The sequence below is a fragment of the Diabrotica virgifera genome, chromosome 1 (assembly GCF_917563875.1).
Source record: "Diabrotica virgifera virgifera chromosome 1, PGI_DIABVI_V3a".
Lineage (NCBI taxonomy): Eukaryota > Metazoa > Arthropoda > Insecta > Coleoptera > Chrysomelidae > Diabrotica > Diabrotica virgifera.
The window spans coordinates 203,658,557-203,678,028 of record NC_065443.1 but is presented as its reverse complement, the minus strand read 5'-3'; the positions used below and the strand labels follow the sequence as shown (position 1 = coordinate 203,678,028).

Genomic DNA, 19,472 nt, shown 5'->3' with positions numbered 1-19,472 from the left:
TACTCACGGGCTGAAGTTAGATTCAAGTGGCGCATGCCACTTTTAATATTAATTGTATATAAACTGCAAATAAAATTACTTAAACTTGTTTATTTAATACAATAATTATTGTAATTTATACCAATAATTAACTTCGAAAAAATTTTAAAGGAATTTTAACTGTAACAATGTCAGTATATTTTTTACGTTTATATCTTGTTTACTAAAAATTTTGACGTTTATCATTTAATTTAGTGACAGTGACATTAGTGCATTTTGTTTATGTTAATTGGAATTTATAACTAATATTGTGTTTGTTTTTCAAGTTATTGTGTTAAATATGTTATAACATATTATGTATAGTTATATATTATTATATTATATAATATAGTTAAATGTAAATATACATTATAACTATATATACCTATCAAATACGTCCACCGACAACAGCCACTTCCTATTTATTAGATTCACTGACAGTAGGTACAAATTTAAGTAAGCTTATAATTTTTAGAAACGAATAGAACTTATACTGACTATTTCTAGTTGTATTGTTACAATAAATAAGAATTTAGTAATAGTAGGCAACCAATTATTCAGCCACGTACTAGGGGTAAATAGCATTTAGGAATTTTTGTAAATTATTATAATTTAAATCTCGAGTAGTTTATAATTAAATTTTTTACTAATTAAAATAAAAAAGGTCGTAGAGAAAGTATAGTATTCTACTCGCATGTAATGGCTATTACTCACGAAGATGAAGTTTGCGACACGAGCCGTAGGCGAGTGTCGTAATTCATCAGAGTATATTATTGGAGCACATCACCAACAACAGGGCCCGGATTACGAACACTCGATACGAATCGTATCCGCCATGTTTTTCCATAAGGCGCTACGGTAAAACATGGCGGATACGATGCGTATCGAGTGTACGTAATCCGGGCCCAGATATCAAGGTCATACTGATCTTCCTTCTCTATACAACGAATAGACGAACATAATATGGGAGATTATATAGAAAGGGGCTAAATTATGGAATAAATTCATTTTCTGTAAAATGGACGATTTTGGAGAAAAATCCCGAAACAAGTAAATTTTTATTTTTAAATTTCAATTTGTTAGCATATATTTCATACTAGTGACGTCATCGATCTAAACGTGATGACGTAATCGATGATTTTTTTACATGGGAATAGGTATCGTGTGGTAGCTCATTTGAAAGGTTGTTCAATTATCTATTCAGCAATAGAAATATTAATATCGTTATTAGTACAGGGTGACCAAAAAAATAATTTTTGAATTAAATTAATTGACTCAAAAAGAAGAATGTACCTATGTAATTTATTTAACTCAAAATACATTGTACTGCTATCAAAAAATAGAAAAAAATGTTTATTTCACAAATAAACATTTATTTTCGTTTAAATTAAATCACAAACAGCCTCCCGCCTACCTCTTGGCAGTTTGAACAATTAATTTAAGCGAAAAGCAATATGTTTATTTACCAAATAAACATTTTTTTTCTATTTTCTGGCAGCAATAGAATGTATTTCGAGTTAAAGAAATTACATACATTCTTCTTTTTGCCTCAATTAATGTAATTAAGTTGTATTTTTTGGCCACCTTGTATAAATAACGATATTAATGTTTATATTACTGAATAGAGAATTGAACGCCCTTTCAAATGAGCTACCACACGACTTCTACTCCTATTTAAAAAAATCATCGACTACGTCATCACGCTCAGATGGATGACGTTACTAGTATGAAATATGTGCCAAAAAATTGTAATTTAAAAATAAAAATTAACCTGTTTCGGGATTTTTCTCCAAAGTCGTCCATTTTAGAGAAAATGAATTTATTCCATAATTTAGCCCCTCTCTGTATACTGCGAAAACGGATACCGGCTAAACAACATCAGGTATGCATGTAGATGACACCATAGTATTTGCGGACAACCTAGAAGACCTATAAAAATCAGATAACATAATATCAATTTGCTTATAATGTTATTTAGGTATGTGATATCCACGTTGCACCTCTCATTTTAAAAATTAATTAGGTACTCAGTGATTTGACAACCGATTTTAAAAAACTTTATATTGCTCGATAGGCGAATGACCCTTCTTTCAATTTGCAAAAAAATATACTGGGTGTTCCATTAAAAAAAAGTCAACAACGTTTCTTTAAAAAATCCGCCATTTTTTTTCGTATTTGAAAGCGATATAAAAAATTTAATCAATTCAGACAAAACTTTTACTAAAATAAAACATTTCAGCGAAAACCGCATATTTCTATCTTGAAGCGTTTAGAAGTTCTAGGCAGTTAAAATGGGGGAAAATATAAGTGGACACCCGGTATATTAATATAAGTGGACACCCGGTATAAGTATATTTTATAAAATGCATCGTTTCATGTTAATTAGGTTTGAATAATTAGATTTGAGTTCTCGCCAAAAAAAATACAATTAATTAACTATTATAACTACGAGTATAACTCACTTTGAATTAATAATAAAAGGTTTTTCAAAGCTTTAATTTTGGTAATGATAACTTTTTTATAAAAACTTGCACTTTTTAAGTGATTTGCGAAAGGCCGCTTTAAAGCATGCATTTTTTCAAGAAAAATTAAAATCTTTGATCTTTAATAATTCAAAAAGTACCTATTAATTTATTTTAATAACTTTATATAACAGATTTTGCTTACAATTTGTACTTCAATCGATTTGTGGAGTTATTTTTAATAAAATAATTTTCACCCCCGAGAAGGGGTGGTATTCAACCTCAAAGTAAAGGCGTAAGGTGGCAACATGTCACCTTTGTTTCTTGGGGTATCCTCTAACCACTCAACAATTTTTGTGAAAATCGATGCAGGTTCAATCATTGAAAGTAATAGCTGATTTTTACCTTCAGTGACTGCACTATACAAAAGAAATTGTAATTTAATGACCTAATGGCGCGTATTTTGGGAGCTCATGAATTATTAAACGATATGTAGTCGCCAAATAATTAATTTAATTTATTTTAAGTACATCTCTTTCTTAAGCCGGGAATACGGGGTGGTTTTCTTGCGAAGGGGTTGTAGCTCAATAATCGAAATTCGCATAATTAAGTAGTTTATTCTTAGAATATATAAGCTATAGGAATTATGTCAGCGATAGGATATATTTAAATTTTTTTAGCATGTTTTCTTAAGTAAAATCAATTAAATGGGGTGAAGGGGATGAGCTCAAAAACAGAAACTATATCATTTTAAGAGCTCATAAATAGCTCGTAATTCTGCCGCAAAAATCGATTAAGTATCCCTATTTTTAAGTAGTGGCGGGGGGGGGGGGTTCTGAGCAACTAAAATAGTAAATTCCTGCTCAGTGTAACGAGCTCAAAATTTTTAATTTGCGGAATATGAAAGCTCATAAATAGCTCATAAATCAGCGCTATTTGTTTTTTAATTTTTGCAAAACAGGGGTTATTTTAAGTTGAATACATCGATTTAAGCATGCACAAAAACCTTTTTTCATCTACCATATCTCTTTTTTATTATAAGTAGAAGATCTGTGAATAAATGAATGTTTTAATTTTTCATAAGTTACAAAAATGTTTTTTACAGTTTTTTTAGTTAGATGCATAAATTTTAAGGTATTTGCAAAAAACCGTCCGAAAAGATGTCATTTTTCAATGAAAATGGCAAATTTTCAACCACGAATAACTCAAAGAATATTGAGTTTTCAGAAAAAAGCATAGAACAGTTTTTGCTTAGAATTAGTTAGGTACTCTAGAAAGTTCCGTGGTTATTTTGATCAAAAAATTTTCCACCCCCGGGAAGGGGTTGGAACCACCCTCATGATAAAATCGCCATGGGATATAGGGTAGACTTTGTTTCTTGAACTATTCACTACTTACAGTAGGAAATTGATGAAGTAGGATGGAATTCGGAGACAAATACACTCACTGACTGCATTAAGAACGTATAATAATATAATGCAACGCCTTAATGAACGCTCTCATGAGTACGGACTGAAGATTAATTTAAAGAAACCTAAATGCATCATCATCACTAAATCAGCAAACGCAAACATCCAATAAGCCAATAATTGACTATTGAAGATACTGTAAATAAAAGTGTGAATAACTACAAATACTTAGTAACATGGATAACATCAAATGGGTGTTTTTAATCAATGATCAAAAATGTAGACCAAACCAAAGAAATTAAGACACATATTGAAATCGCACGTGCATCATTCACTAAACTTAAAAAGTTTCTTTGTTGTTGGGATATAAGGTTAGAACTATGCCTAAGAATGCTTCGGGTTACGTGTTATCTACTCTTCTTTATGGCTTGGAAGCGTGGACATTAAAACAAGTCCATCTGAATAAGTTTGCCGCCTTTGAATTTTGGTGTTACAAAGGAATCCTACGAATATCATGGATTCAAAAAATGTCAAACGTGGAAGTAACTAGAAGGATAGGAAATGAAGCTGAAATAATATTGACTATCAAAAGACGAAAACTTGAGTACTTACGGCATGTGATGTGAGGGCAAAAATACTCATTATTACAACTTATTATGCAAGGCAAAATCCGAGGAAAGCGAAACGTGGGAAGACTAAGAATATGCTGACTTAGGAACTTAGGGAATGGTTTGAATGCAGTAATGCAGAGCTTGGTCAAGCGGCTGTAATGGGCGCTCTTAGGCTCTGAGATATGCTAGTGTTGAATTACCAAGAACAAATCTTACGAAACAAGACATACGAAACAACAGTGTTACACTGGTATGGAGCTTCTCAGAGTCTATTTTCAGTGCGTCACAAGCGGTATATAAAAAGGTACGTCCGTGATTATACACATTTATGTGTACATTAAAAATGTGTATTAAAAAAATGAATTACATTGTACCTTTTACATATCTATACGACTGAAATCTAAAGTTCTTCCCAGTCTTTCAGTGTGTCATTCATTTTGACGTCAGATATGATTTTTAAAATGTGGAAAATCATTGCATGATATTTTAGTTAAGTCTGACAGCTGACAGAATCATAATCACCCAAATTTGAAAATGATAGTATATATATGGCAAAGTATTGCAGTACAGCCCTTTTATTTGCAATTTGGTATAAAAACAAATCATTCGTGTTTATTGCATTTATAAAAATATAAAAGGTATGTTCTTTGATTTGTATAGTCGTATAAATTGTACAGATTATAGTCGTATAGATATTACGTAAAATACTTTTTTATTATAGCGCCATCTATCAACAACTAGAAGAAATGTTATAAATGAGTATAATCACGGACGTACCTTTTTTCTGTTACTTCCAACTTAATGCGTTAGAAAGAAATGGAAAAACTGTGACGCACTGAAAGAAGCCTCTGAGAAAAAGTATATAATGTCAGGTCATCAGGAATTCACGGCAGTTAAGGTAATTAAAGGGGTTATGAATTTACCATAAGATGATTAGCTTCAAAATATTTCGGTCCAGAGCTGGCCATATGAGTGGAGAAAGTACCTTTAATTAGCAAATATTTTTTTTAGCATTTTTGTTAGCAAAAATATGTGAATGTCCTCTGCAAATAGTTTCTCAAGTAACTAACAAAGCAAAAAAAGTAGGTTTGTTATTGGCTTAAGCAATTGCTATTAACGACGCTGCTAAGAGTCTTGCTAAAAAGGAGCCAGTACTTACCTACTTCATCGAATGAAAAGCATTTTGCGGTAACCCTAAATTCTCCAGGATTATGATGCCCGAAAATGGGTAAACAATGTGTTGTAGCCTACCGAAAAAAAAAATCGCGCTAATGGCAAACAGCTTAGTAGGTACATTTCTCTGCGTGCCCCGCAAAAATACTCTTACAGCTTCGGAATACTGAGCTCAGCAGCATCAGGAATACTGATACTGAACTCAGTAATCAAGTTGTTGTTGTTGTTGCTGTACTCTCTTTTGTTTTTTATTTTTTTGGTTTCCAAACATACGGTAGTCTTGCCTTTAGTACTCTTTAATAGGCTACATAAGCTACATTTAGCACTGTTTAATAGGCCTATACTACATTGGCTTTGTTTATACTTATATTGGTTTCTATCGATTAATTTAAACAACATATGGGGTCGTTCATTGTAAGTTTTTGGATTCCCTCTTGTCTTCTTCACTTCAGCATCCATCTGGCTTGCAATTTTTAGAAGCCATGGAGGTATTACCAGGAAAATGGTCCAATAAGTTTTCAATTAAATATCTTTTGAGAATATTTTTAATATTTGTCAAAATTTTTATTTCTATTAGGTTGATAATTTAAAACTTTGACTTTCAGTTGCCAGATGTCGTTAGGCACCTACTCCATAAACGTCAGTTGCAATGCGGGGATAAGCTCTCGGAGTTTCGTCACTTGGGGCAGAGAGCAGCCAACCTTCGCCTCTCTGATGATGACTCCAAATAGAGTCGAAAATCGTCGATTTAGAGTGATGGTTTGCGCTCTCTGTTCTAAGTGAAAAATAAGATAGTTTTGCCTTCGCATTGCAACTGAATAAAAATGGTATACATTTTTATTTCATTTTCTATTAGTTCTACTCATTTGAGCAACTAAGTCCATTTTCCGTTGGAATTTACCAGCTGAACAGACGGGGTCGTGAATTGTAAGTTTTTGAATTCCCTCTTGTCTTCTTCGCTTCAGCATCCATGTGGCTTGCAATTTTTAGAAGCCATGGAGGTGTTACCAGGAAAATGGTCCAATAAGTTTTCATATAAAAATATCTTTTGGGAATATTTTTCAATATTTTCAATATTTCTATTAGGTTGAAAACTTTAAAACTTTGACTTTCCGTTGCCAGGTGTCGTTAGACACCTACTCCATAAAAGTCAGTTGCAATGCGGGGATAAGCTCTCGAAGTTTCGTCACTTGGGGCAGATAGATGATGACTCCAAATAGAGTCGAAAATCGTCGATTTAGGGTCGATTTCTCATACCTGCGTTAATCTATTTTTCAGTTGAACTAGGTTCATCGGTGAACTTCGGTTTTGTTTGGAATGCGTTTCTCATTGTGAGTGCACGTTCTACAGCTTTCTAGAAATGCCAATAGATGGCAAAAGGTAAAAAACTATCGCCATTTTGTACGACCTTTTTTATGCGGTTTTTGAATAAAGTTAAATTTTTATTTTATTTTTAAAGTTAAATAATTATAAATAATTGTAATAAAAACAAAAATAATGTTATCGTTTATCATTAGGCTTAATATAATAAAATAGGTTATATTTATATTATGACATCGTTTCGTGTTAATACAACGCGTGCGTAATCCATGAAATCATCTGATTAATTATTTATATGGGAAATAAGCCACAATTAAAATGAAAAAAATAATGTTATTATTTTTTGAGAGTAAATTAAATGTAAGACCAAATACTTACGATGTCGGGATAGTATCACAAGGTTTTTTCCTGGTTTTCCCTTGTGATTTACTATGAAGTCTCTAACGCGAGAATTTTACTGTCGTTGCATTTGGTTGTCTTTTTAAAGACAGATCACATGCTATAATTTTTTTGTGACGGATATTCTTGAGTTAGGGTTGATTTCATGTAATCGAATGAACTATCTTTCAGTAAGTCGTCCCAGGAACGCAACTCATAAATATTGGCAATATCATTTTAAAGTCTTCTACTTTAAAATGTATAATATATGTATGAATTGCCAATATAAATGAGTCAGATTAAATAAATTATTAGAAGAATTTTTTTGCTTAGCAACAACACTTTTGTTTATTCTAGTAATATTTTGTATTTTGACAACGGCACCCGATTTGGGCGTCGAAACGTTAATAAAATTATTTTTTTCATTTTAATTGTGGCTTATTTCCCATATAAATAATTAATCATAATGCCACAAGGAAATAGCTTCAGAACAACATTATGAAATCATCTGAACTGGGTTCTGAAATCTTTGAACGGCCGAATTCCAGAGTTCAAGCATCGTTCAAGTTTTAATTGCCATCGGTTGAACGTGAATTGAGAAAGACGATTTTGACTTTAAACTGACGTTCACTAAAAGTTCAGGTTAAACTGGAGTTGAACTCGATATGAGAAATTGGCCCTTAGAGTGCTGGTTTGCTCTCTCTGTTCTAAATGAAAAATAAGACAGTTTTGCCTTCGCATTGCAACTGAATAAAAATGGTATACATTTTTATTTCATTTTAAACAACATATATTCACCAAAAATTTCGAAAAGACCTTTGATAGGGTACCAAATACATTACTATTTCAATGCTTGAACTTAGTTGGTCTGGACACGTACGACATTAGATTGCTCAAAAATCTTGATACTACACTCAGACCGCTTGTATTAAATTGGACCAAGAAGTTTCAGCTAAAGTTTTTATTAAGCCTGGTATCAGACAGGGATGTGTTATGTCACCGACATTGTTCAATGATTACACCGAACCAATTTTTGAGGAAGCGTTAAATAATCTTGAAATCATAATGGCAGAGAGTCTAGAAGACCTTCAAACCCTGTTGAAACAACGAATGTACTGCAGAGGGCTTAACAGTCAATGCAAAGAAAACAAAATGGATGGTGGTCGAAAAAATTAATATCGAAGACTCAGTACTAAAATTAGATAAAATTCTGAAAATGATGGAACACTTTAGATATTTGGGTAGCTGGATTGACTGCAGGGGTGAAAGAGATGAGGAAATTTTGATCAGAATAGAACTTGTACGAAAAAGCTTTATTAGCTGGCGTTCTGTATTGTGCAGTAGAAGTCTGTCGTCTGTCATTTACCACATATCTAAGAGTATTGAAGTGCTAGGTCTGGTCCGTTTTATTCTATGGATGTAAAACTTGGACACCAAAAATTAAGAATCTTAAAAAATTAGAAGCGTTCGAGTTGTGGTGTTACCGTTGCCTGCTCAGAATCCCGTGGACAGCTAGCACCCATATCCAACGAACGTGTGAGGGAGACTGTGCACACAGAGCGAGAATTGATCAACACCTTAAAAATGAGAAAGGTTCAATACTTTCGCCATATAATGAGAGGACCTAAATATCGCTTACTCCGGTTGATCATTCAGGGCAAAATCGAAGAAAAACGCTGGGTTGAAAGAAAACAACTGTCCTGGCTGCGTAACATTAGACAATGAACAAATGTAACAAAATGTACAAAAATGTAACAAATTCGGTAACTAATATGATACTTACGGTAGCTTATCCAGGTTGTTTCATTGGGAAACGGAAATACTTTAATGGTGAATAGATGTCACCGATGCCAATCTAGGTATACTAAATTTTTTGGCCTACCGACTTTTATATCCGAGTTACAGGGTGTTTTATCGATTTTGCTCATTTCTTTCCTAAGCCATAACTTTAGAACCACCCTGTATATTTCTTTAATATTTGGTACACATTCAAAACCCAAACGACCGACATACTAATCACAAGAAAAATCCAGGTCCGGACTATCAAAAAATTATAAAGTAATTGTGACCTTAAAAAAACACCTGTATATTGAAATTTTTAAAATCTGTTTGCATATTTGAAAAGAGCACAAAAAACTAAGTCTAATGGTTCGCTTCGATTTTTCGGCCAGGCAATTTTTTGAGTTCAATTTTGAAATTATATTGAATTTTTTAAGAACTCAACATTAAAAAGCAGGTATTATTAACTTTTAATTTATAAATTATTACAGTTATTAAATAAATACTCATTTTAAAATGAATCAATACTTATTTAGCACATCGCAAAGACCCAATTATTAATCACAAGAAAAATCCAGATCCGGATTAAAAAAAAACATAAAGTAATTGTGACCTTGAAACAACACCACGTGCGGCAGATTCGTGCAAATATTACAAGAGTTGTGCATTTAATGATAAAAGCATATAATTTGGACCACATATACTACACATATAAAGGTTCAAAAGTAGATAGGAGGCCATCTCAGAGTTTTGCCTTTTACAAAAATGGCGGGGATTAAAAATGGCGACTATACATATGTGACTAATAGCACGATAAGTTTTAAACGAGACTTCATCAACCAAATTTGGTATATAGGTTCTTTTTTTTGTGTATAAGATCGAGGTATTGAACCGGAAAAATCGGTTTACCAGAATTTGTATTTTTTCTGTTTTTTTTATGTAAAAATATGTTGTTTCTTTTTCAATTCTTTCACCCTGTATATATTAATTTTTCAAAAAGGTGATACCGGCGTTGAAAAGAGCGTAAAATATTTTTAAGGAAATATTTTGATTTCTTTAGTTATGTTAATTACCATTTAATACATGCATAACGTATCTTCACATGTAGGTAACTATGTGCAGCAGATTCGTGCAAATAATAATATAAGAATTATTGTGCATTTAATGGTAGAAGCATATAATTTGGACCACTCATACTACATATACAAAGATTCACATTTAGATATGAGGCTATCTCAGATTTAGTCTTTTACAAAAAGGGCGGGCATTCAAAATGAATCTGCCGGCCATAGGTACATGTGAACATACGTTATGCATTTATTAAATGGTAATTAACACAACTGAAAATTTCAAAATATTTTTTAAAAAATATATTTACACTCTTTTTAATGGCGTTATTATCTTTTTGAAAAATTTATATATACAGGGTGAAAGAATTGAAAAAAAAAACAACATATTACATAAAAAAACAGTAAAAACACAAATTCTGCTAAACTGATTCTTCTGATTCAAGACCTTGATATTATTCATCAAAAAAGAACCTATATACCAAATTTGGTTGAAATCTGACGTTTCGTGCAAAAGTTATCGTGCTATTAGTCACAATGTATGGTCGCCATTTTGAATCCCCGCCATTTTTGTAAAAGGCAAAATCTGAGATGGCCGCATATCTAAATTTGAACCTTTATATGTGCAGTATATGTGGTCCAAATTATATACTTCTATCATTAAATGCACAATTGTTTCACATATCGGCTGCACTATATTGTCATTTTCAAAATTTGTTTGCACATTTCAAAAGACCACAAAAATACAAGTTTATCGGTTCACTTTGATTTTTGTGCAAAAATTTATTAACTTTAATTTTGAAATTAAATATATTCAAATTTTTAAAAACCCTGAAATTAATAAGCAGGTTTTTAGAACACTTTTAATAATAAATCATTCAAGTTAATGAATAAATACTAATTGTAAAATAATCAGCTATTATTTACTGCGGTAGAAGGACTCACTTACTAATCACAAGAAAAATCTAGGTCCGTATTAACAACAAAATACAAACTAATTGTGACCTTGAAAAAAAAGCAGGCTGTATATTAAAATTTTTAAAATACGTTTGGACACCTAGAGAGAACACGAAAAACTAAGTTTAATGTCCCGCTTTAATTTTTTGTGCAGACAATTTAATGACATTACTTTTGAAATCATATCAAAATTTTTATTATGAGTTCCCAGAGTTCTTAAAAATTTCGACATAATTTCAAAATTAAATTCATCAAACCGGCTGGCCAAAAAATTGAAGCGAACGATTAAACTTAGTTTTTTGTGCTCTTTTCATATCTATGTGTAAACGGATTTTGAAAATTTCAATTACAGGGTGTTGTTTCAAGGTTACATTTACTTTATATTGTTTTGTTAATCCAGACCTGGATTTTTGTTGTGATTTGTAAGTGCGTCTTTCGAATGTCGTAAATAAGTGTTGATTATTTTGAAAATGGGTATTTATTTAATAACTTTAATAATTTATTGTTAAAAGTGCTTTAACAATCTGCTTTTTAATTTCAGTGTTCTTAAAGCTATCAATATATTTAATTTCAAAATTAAAGTCATTAAATTTCCTTCACAAAAAATTAAAGCAAACCGATAAACTCAGATTTTTGTGGTCTCTTCAAATGTGTAAACAAATTTTGAAAATTTCAGTATACAGGGTGTTGTTTCAAGATCACAATTACTTTATGTTTTTTTGTTAATCCGGACCTGGATTTTTCTTGTGATTAATAATTGGGTCGTTCCAATGTGGTAAATAAGTATTGATTAATTTTAAAATGAGTATTTATTCAATAGCTTTAATAATTTATAATTAAAAGTTAATAATACCGGCTTTTTAATGTCAGAGTTCTTAAAAAATTCAATATAATTTCAAAATTAAAGTCATAAAATTGTCTGGCCAAAAAATTGAAGAAAACGATTAGACTTAGTTTTTTGTGCTCTTTTCAAATATGCAAACAGATTTTCAGAATTTCAATATACAGGGTGTTGTTTTAAGGTTATAATTACTTTATAATTTTTGTTAATCCGGACCTGGATTTTTCTTGTGATTAGTATGTCAGTCGTTTGGGTTTTGGATGAGACACATTCATGTGTACCAAATATCAAAAAAATACACAAGGTGGTTCTAAATTTATGGCTTAGGAAAGAAATTGGCAAAATCGATATAACACCCTGTAACTTGGTTATAAAAGTCGGTAGGGCCAAAAATTAGTATACCTAGAACCGCCTCGGTGACCGCTATATACCATTAAAGTATTTCCGTTTCCCAATGAAACACCCTGTATTTTCAGAAAATTAGAAAAGTATTCTTAGGATAAAATGTTTTATATGTTTTGAATTTTTTGTTTTTATTCCAAACACAATATTTTTTAAATACTTACCAAAATTTATGTAGTCCCATTCAGCAGCGAGCACTATGCCTGAAAAAATGTTATTTTAAAGACATGGTTATTTATTTCTGGCTATGAATAATGATATCCCTTTATTATATTACTACCAACTTTTTAAGACCATTAATATTCAGCTGAACAGGGTGCTGTTCAGGTGGGAAATTCCATAAAAAAGGGATCTATCTGTTTCATGAAATGATCCGTTGTTTATCTAATTTCAAACCTTAACCTTTCAGAGTTAACGTGCGGACTATGATTCCGCTTGTCTAAATATTTGTCGATTTCTGATGATTAATTATGATCTCGGTCGTGGCGTGCTCGCTAGCTTCAAGTGAGGGAATACTCTATTCAGTACTGTTGTGAGAATTGTCTTACTGCATTTAGTTCTGCTGCTATATTGACTTGCGGAACGTGAGTCCGCACGTTATACAAGTTGTCACAAATCTTCAGGTAAGATTCAATTTTAAAATATTTTGTTTTTAGGGTAAATATAAAAATATTTATGTAATTTATAATTGGGAGTGATCTACTGATTACGTTTTCTGTATATTTGATTGATATAAACTTATTTTTGTTACAGATTTTTTAAGATGAGTTTCGAAAAGCAACTAGCATATCTTGAAAAGCTGCATGCGGAATTTCTCTCTGATTCTGAGCCAGAAGCTGAACTTGACGATGATGATGCTAGTTTGGAAGGGTATTATGAAGAAGTAAAGGACCACGATACCGACATAAAAGAAGACATTGAGGAGAGAATCTTAGAATCTCCGAAGACAGCAGAAAAGATTGACTTATTTCCGTTCATTCATGTATCTACTTTGCGCAGCTCAAACATTTGTTTTTTATTTAGTCCTTGTTTAGTTTCTTAGAAATAATTGTTTTGTATTTTTTTAATTTAGGTTTTTGTGATTTATAGGACTCAAAATGTGAAAAGGATATATCCGTTCACTTTTATTTTGAAGCATGAGTTTAAGTGCAAGTTATAATAAATTTGTTTGCAAATGTTTTTTTTTTGTCTTTATATTTAAACAGTTGACAAGTTCTCAGACCGTTTTTCCGAAAATATTTGTTTTTTGGAGCTTTTCTGGATGTGCGGACTGTGAGTCCGCACGTTACACTTTATGTACGATCATGCCACGTTATCTCTGAAAGGTTAAACGATAGTATCCTACTGAATTGAATATTAATGAGTCTCTATTACTATTAATTTGTATCCCTTATAAGAATAGGGAGACTAACATGGGCATGACATCAAGCAAGATCTCAATAGAACAACCCTCCTAGATGAATCCTTATGTCACAACCTGTGGGAAGTAGAAATAGGGGTAGGCCAAAATTTAGATGGAAGGATGGTGTAGATGAAGATGGGAGAAAAATAGGCGCCGCAAACTGGCAACGGTTGGCAATGGATAGCACTGACTGGCGTAATATACTTAAGAAGGTCGAGGCTCTTTCATAGGGCTGTAGCACCATTGATGATAATGATGATTACTATTAATTTATTATGAGAACTATTAATTTATTTTTATAACTTTATATATAGTTCATTCTTTCACGGTTTTTGCTCTAAATTTTAAAGAACCGCTTGAATTGACATGAAATTTGGCATTCGTATAGCTTACTTGTCAAAGAAAAAAAGTGAATTGTGCCGATGTGTGCTTTTGCCCTGTGGGTGACTTTCACCCCCTTTTGGGAGTTAAAAAATATATGTCCAAAATAAGTCTGGAAATGGGTATACTGACTAATTTTAAGTAACTTTTGTGCTATAGAGCTTTTTCGCCAAGTCAACACTTTTCAAGTTATTTGCGAGTGAATATGTTCATTTTTCAACAAAATAACCACATTTTTAGACGGTTTTTCGCAAATAACTCAAAAGTAAGTACACTGCGCGTCATAGAAAACGGGCACCCTAAAAAATGGGTCATTTTTGATATCGCGTATCTCCTTAACCTGTTGTTCGATTTAAGTGATTTTTTAAACATGTTATAGCCTTATTCTTTGTCAATTTCCCTGTAATAACATTTTTGCCAAACAGGTAAATTTTCATTGTATACCGGGTGTACGAATCAAACTGTGTTTTTTTCTCAAAGTTCGCAACACCCTGTGGAATATTCTAGCCTTTATAAAATACTTAATTTAAATCCCGACTATAGCCTCAGGTTTTCTGAACATTCTGTTTTTTGATTCATTCTCTTATGTTGGATAATACAAAAGTTATGTACTTTAACAACTAGTCATGTTCTTCATCAGTATAGGTTGTTTGTAAATAAGTGCGACAAACTTTAAGGGGCAATTCTGCATGAAAAAATAATGACCGTTTGCTTTATAAACTTATGTCCGCAAATGCTTCGTTTACGAGATACGGGACGTTGAATTTTTTTGTAAACTGACGATTTATTTTATTGCCCTAAAACCGGTTGAGATATGCAAATTAAATTTGATAGGTTCTAAGAGATAGTTATTGCGAACTTTTTGACTTGCAATCAAGAATTTTATATTCACTATTGGCGTGCATACGGGTAATATGACCGATCATATTACCCGTATGCACGCCAATGGCGAATATAAAATTCTTAATTGTATGTCAAAAAATGTGCAATAACTACGTCTTAAAACTCACCAAATTTCATTTGTATATCTCAACCGGTTTTAAAGCAATAAATAAATCGTCAGTTTGTAAGAAAAAATTCAACATCCCGTATCTCGCAAACGAAGCATTTGCGGACATACGATTATAAATCAAACTGTCATCATTTTTTAATGCAGAATTGCCCCTTAAAATTTGTCGCCCTTGTTTAGAAAGACCCTGTACTGAAAAAGAACATGGCTAATTGTTAAAGTACCTAACTTTTGTATTATCTAACATAAGCGAATGAATAAAAAAAACAGAATGTTGAGAAAACCTGAGGCTATAGTTGGGTTTTAATATCAATATTTTATAAATGCTAGGATATTCCACAGGGTGTTGCGAACTTTGAGAAAAAAACACAGTTTGATTCGTACACCCGGTATACAATGAAAATTTACCTCTTTGGCAAAAATGTTATTACAGAGATATTGACAAAGAATAAGGCTATAATATATTTAAAAAATCACTTAAATCGGACAACAGGAGATACACAACCTCAAAAATTATCCATTTTTTAGGGTGCCCGTTTTCTATGACGCGCAGTTTATATAGCCTATAAAAAATTTAAAAAAATGGTGTACGCGTTAGGTCTCTGGATCTCGTAGAACCAGAGTTATAGCCAATGAAAAATATATTCATATTCACCAAATTTCAAATAGAATATTTCGACGTGAAATATCTAAAAAATTAAGCACTTTTTGGGGAAAATACATTATAACTTTTTTAAAGTGTTTAAAATAAGCTTTATTTCTGTTTTTGCAAAAAGTTTCTAGCATTAAATTTAAGCAAGTTACGCTCAAAATAAAGTTGGTCCCTTTAGTTTTTGCAAAAAAAAATCGGGAAGACCACCCCCTAATTAGCAACTTAAATGAAATTAATCGTTACCGCTTCACAAATTATTTTACTTATGTTGTGTTTATATGATCTGTAAGTTTCATCGATTCAAAGTGCTTATTTTTGAAAAAATTTGGTTTCAAAATAAAATTTTTAAAAATATGCTTTTTTTCAAAATAACTTAAAAATTGTTAGAGATACCAAAAATCTCGAAAAACAAAAAAAGTCAGATTTGCTTTTTTGAATATCATGTATTTTTTTGTTTTTCTGTTAGACAAAAATTGATTAAGATTTAGTGTTTCTAAATTTGCATACATTCGTGATCAGTGACTCGTTCAACCCCTTTTAACTACAGCCCTTTCAATAATAAGGACTTTAAACCGATGAAACTTACAGATCATATAAACAATAGTCAAGAAACTTGTGAAGTCGTGACGAATAAGTTCATTTAAAATACTAATTAGGGGGTGATTTTCTCGATTTTTTTACCAAAACCAAAAGGGACTAACTTTATTTTGAGAGTAACCTGTTTAATTTTGATGCTAGAAATTTTTTTATAAAACAAAAATGAAGCTTTTTTTAAACACTTTAAATAAGTTGTAATGAGTTTTCCCCGAAATGTGCTTCATTTTTGGTTATTTCGCGTTAAAGTATTCCATTTGGAGTTTGACGAATATGAACCTATTTTTCATTAGCTATAACTCTGCTTCTACTAGGTGTAGAGACATAATATATACACCATTTTTTAAAATTTTTTACAGGCTATATTTTTGATTAGAATGTTTTTTCGACAAAATACTTACTATTTGAGTTATTTGCGAAAAACCGTCTTAAAGCGTGGTTATTTTGTTGAAAAAATGAACATATTCACTGCCAAATAACTCGAAAAGTATTGACTTAGTGAAAAAACTCTAAAGAACAAAAGTTACTTAAAATTAGCCAGTTTATCCATTTCCTGACTTTCTTTGGACGAATATGTTTTCAACCCCAAGAGGGGGTGAAAACCACCCCAGGGCAAAAGCACATATCGCCACAATATCACTTTTTTTCTTTGACTTGTTAGCTATGTGTATGCCAAATTTCATGTCAATCCAAGCGGTTCTTTAAAATTTAGAGGTTTTGCAATATTTTACCGTTAAAGAACGGACTAATAACAAATTTTGCTTAGAAGTGTCTATCGATTTATGGGATTATTTTTAATAAAATAATTTTTATCCGTTTAACAGATCGCTGCAGATCGGCCTTATGTCGGATCCTCTACTAAATAATAATATTGACAAAAAAGTAAAAATTTAGACCCTTTATAAATTTGAAAAAGTATACAAAAACTTCAAGGTTGTGTAAAGTCCAATTACTTTAAAAGAAATGGATCTTTACTTACCGATGAACACATTTACAAAAACAAAAATATTTACTATTAAACTATTCATCGTGGATTAATTTGTTAAGTCCGTTGTGGACGTTTAAAGCCACTTATTTATCGGGTATGCAATTATTTAACATTATTGTATTTAAGATAGTACAGACCTTAGGGGAGACTGACGAGTTTACCTACTAAAGTACATTTTAATCCATATGAAATTAAAAATAAGTTAGTTGAAAATACTGACCTAATTTGAAACTGTAATTTAATAAAACGAAGAAAAGCCAGATCATTTATAAATACTAAATTCATCATGAGACAAGAGATAGAAAATAACAAAGAGAAAAATAGTGAAATCCATATATTATAACCTTTGGAGAAATAGACTTTTGACAATATTTGCTCCTTAAAATGAGATTTTTTAAATATTTTTTTTTATAAATATAAAAAGCAAACACGGAACTAAGCATTTTTCTAATTATTTAGGTATAATTAATAAAATGAACAATGAAAATATTTTTTTTATCTATAGGGGAGTGCAATTAGAACGAAAACATGCATTGTTTCGGAAAAATTCAAACAAGCTTATATTTTTCTAAAACTTTTTTGTTAGTTTATATACATGTTAAAGTAAAAAGTTCTACTCGCGGATTTGGCCGCTAATTGTTTATTAATTGTTTAAACAATAACAATTGTTTTGTATAAATAATTTTAAAAATATCGTTAAATGCATCATTTTACTTTGATCAAATATGTTTCTGTTTTGTTTTTGATTATGCTGAATCCGAATATGGGAATTCCTGCGTAGCTAGGAACCACATGGAAAAAATCTTTATTATCAATTTTACGAAAAAAAGTTATTCTTAGTGAAATGCTCTCAGTAGTCAAAAATCTAAAACTCAACCATCATATATCAAATTTTATCAATTTTATACGAGTTATGTCAAAAATATGAATTTCGTTAAAGAGTAAAGTACCTTTATATTCCAGCATATCAAAAAATGCTATTATAAAAAGTTGTTTGAAATTAGAAACTATGTCTGAATATACAATTACATCATTCTAATCAAAAAAAAAATTAAATTTTTTCTCAAATTACGGATACTCATCATCATTTTATTAATGTTGTTCTGGAGCTATTTCCTTGTGACATTTTTATACTTATGGGAAATAAGCCACAATTTTACTAAAAAATGAATTTATTAACGTTTCGAAGCCCAAATCGGGTTTCGTTGTCAAAATACAAAATACTATTGTATTTTGTATTTTGACAACGAAACCCGATTTGGGCTTCGAAACGTTAATAAATTCATTTTTTAGTAAAATTGTGGCTTATTTCCTATAAAAAATAAGTAATCATTTTATTACAATTATGATAACTACTTTATTATCACTTTTTACGAAAAAAAGTTATTTTTCATAAAATGCTTTCCCTGGTCTAAAATCTAAGATACAACCATCAGACATCAAACTTCTTTAATTTTATACGAGGTATGTAAAAAATATGAATTTTTCTTAAGAGTTAAGTGCCTTTATTATTCACAATATTTTAATTAGAAGGGTGTAATTGAACACTAAAACAAATTTTTTAATTCCAAACAACTTTTCTTAATAACAATTTTCGATATTGTGAAATGTAATGGTACGTTACTCTTGAGTGAAATTCATATTTTTTGACATACCTCGTATAACATTAATTAAATTTGATATTTGATGATTGCATCTTAGATTATATACGATGCAGAGTATTTTATAAAGAATAACTTTTTTAGTAAAACTGATAATAAAAAAGTTATCAATAGGTTCCCAGTTACGCAGACATACTGTATAAGAGCTAAAAAAAAATTTTTTGCTGAACATTTATTATTGTTGAAGCTTATTATTAAATGTATTTTAGGTAAGTTTTGCAGAAAAAAGTTTTGATCACTTTGTACAAACATTTTTTTAGCTGGTAATTTTCGGTTCTTGTATTACATTTTTGTTATCTTCCTTAATTTTCTTAAAAAGAAATAGTTTATTTCATTTCTAAAGTAAAATAATTTAGTACATTTTAGAG

General features: G+C 30.9%; 1 protein-coding gene across 1 annotated transcript in view; it reads right to left on the bottom strand.

Moving 5' to 3' along the window:
* LOC126881788 (putative carbonic anhydrase 3) overlaps positions 1-17,522 on the bottom strand; it is a 73,769-nt gene extending 56,247 nt beyond the window's left edge. Inside the window, exons 1-2 of the mRNA XM_050646354.1 lie at positions 17,435-17,522; positions 12,582-12,620 (exon numbers count right to left, since the gene is read on the bottom strand). Of these exons, the coding sequence (XP_050502311.1) occupies positions 12,582-12,620; positions 17,435-17,483 (88 nt within the window). The 5' untranslated portion in view covers positions 17,484-17,522. The remainder of the gene's footprint in view (positions 1-12,581; positions 12,621-17,434) is intronic.
* Between the last annotated feature and the right edge of the window lie 1,950 nt (positions 17,523-19,472).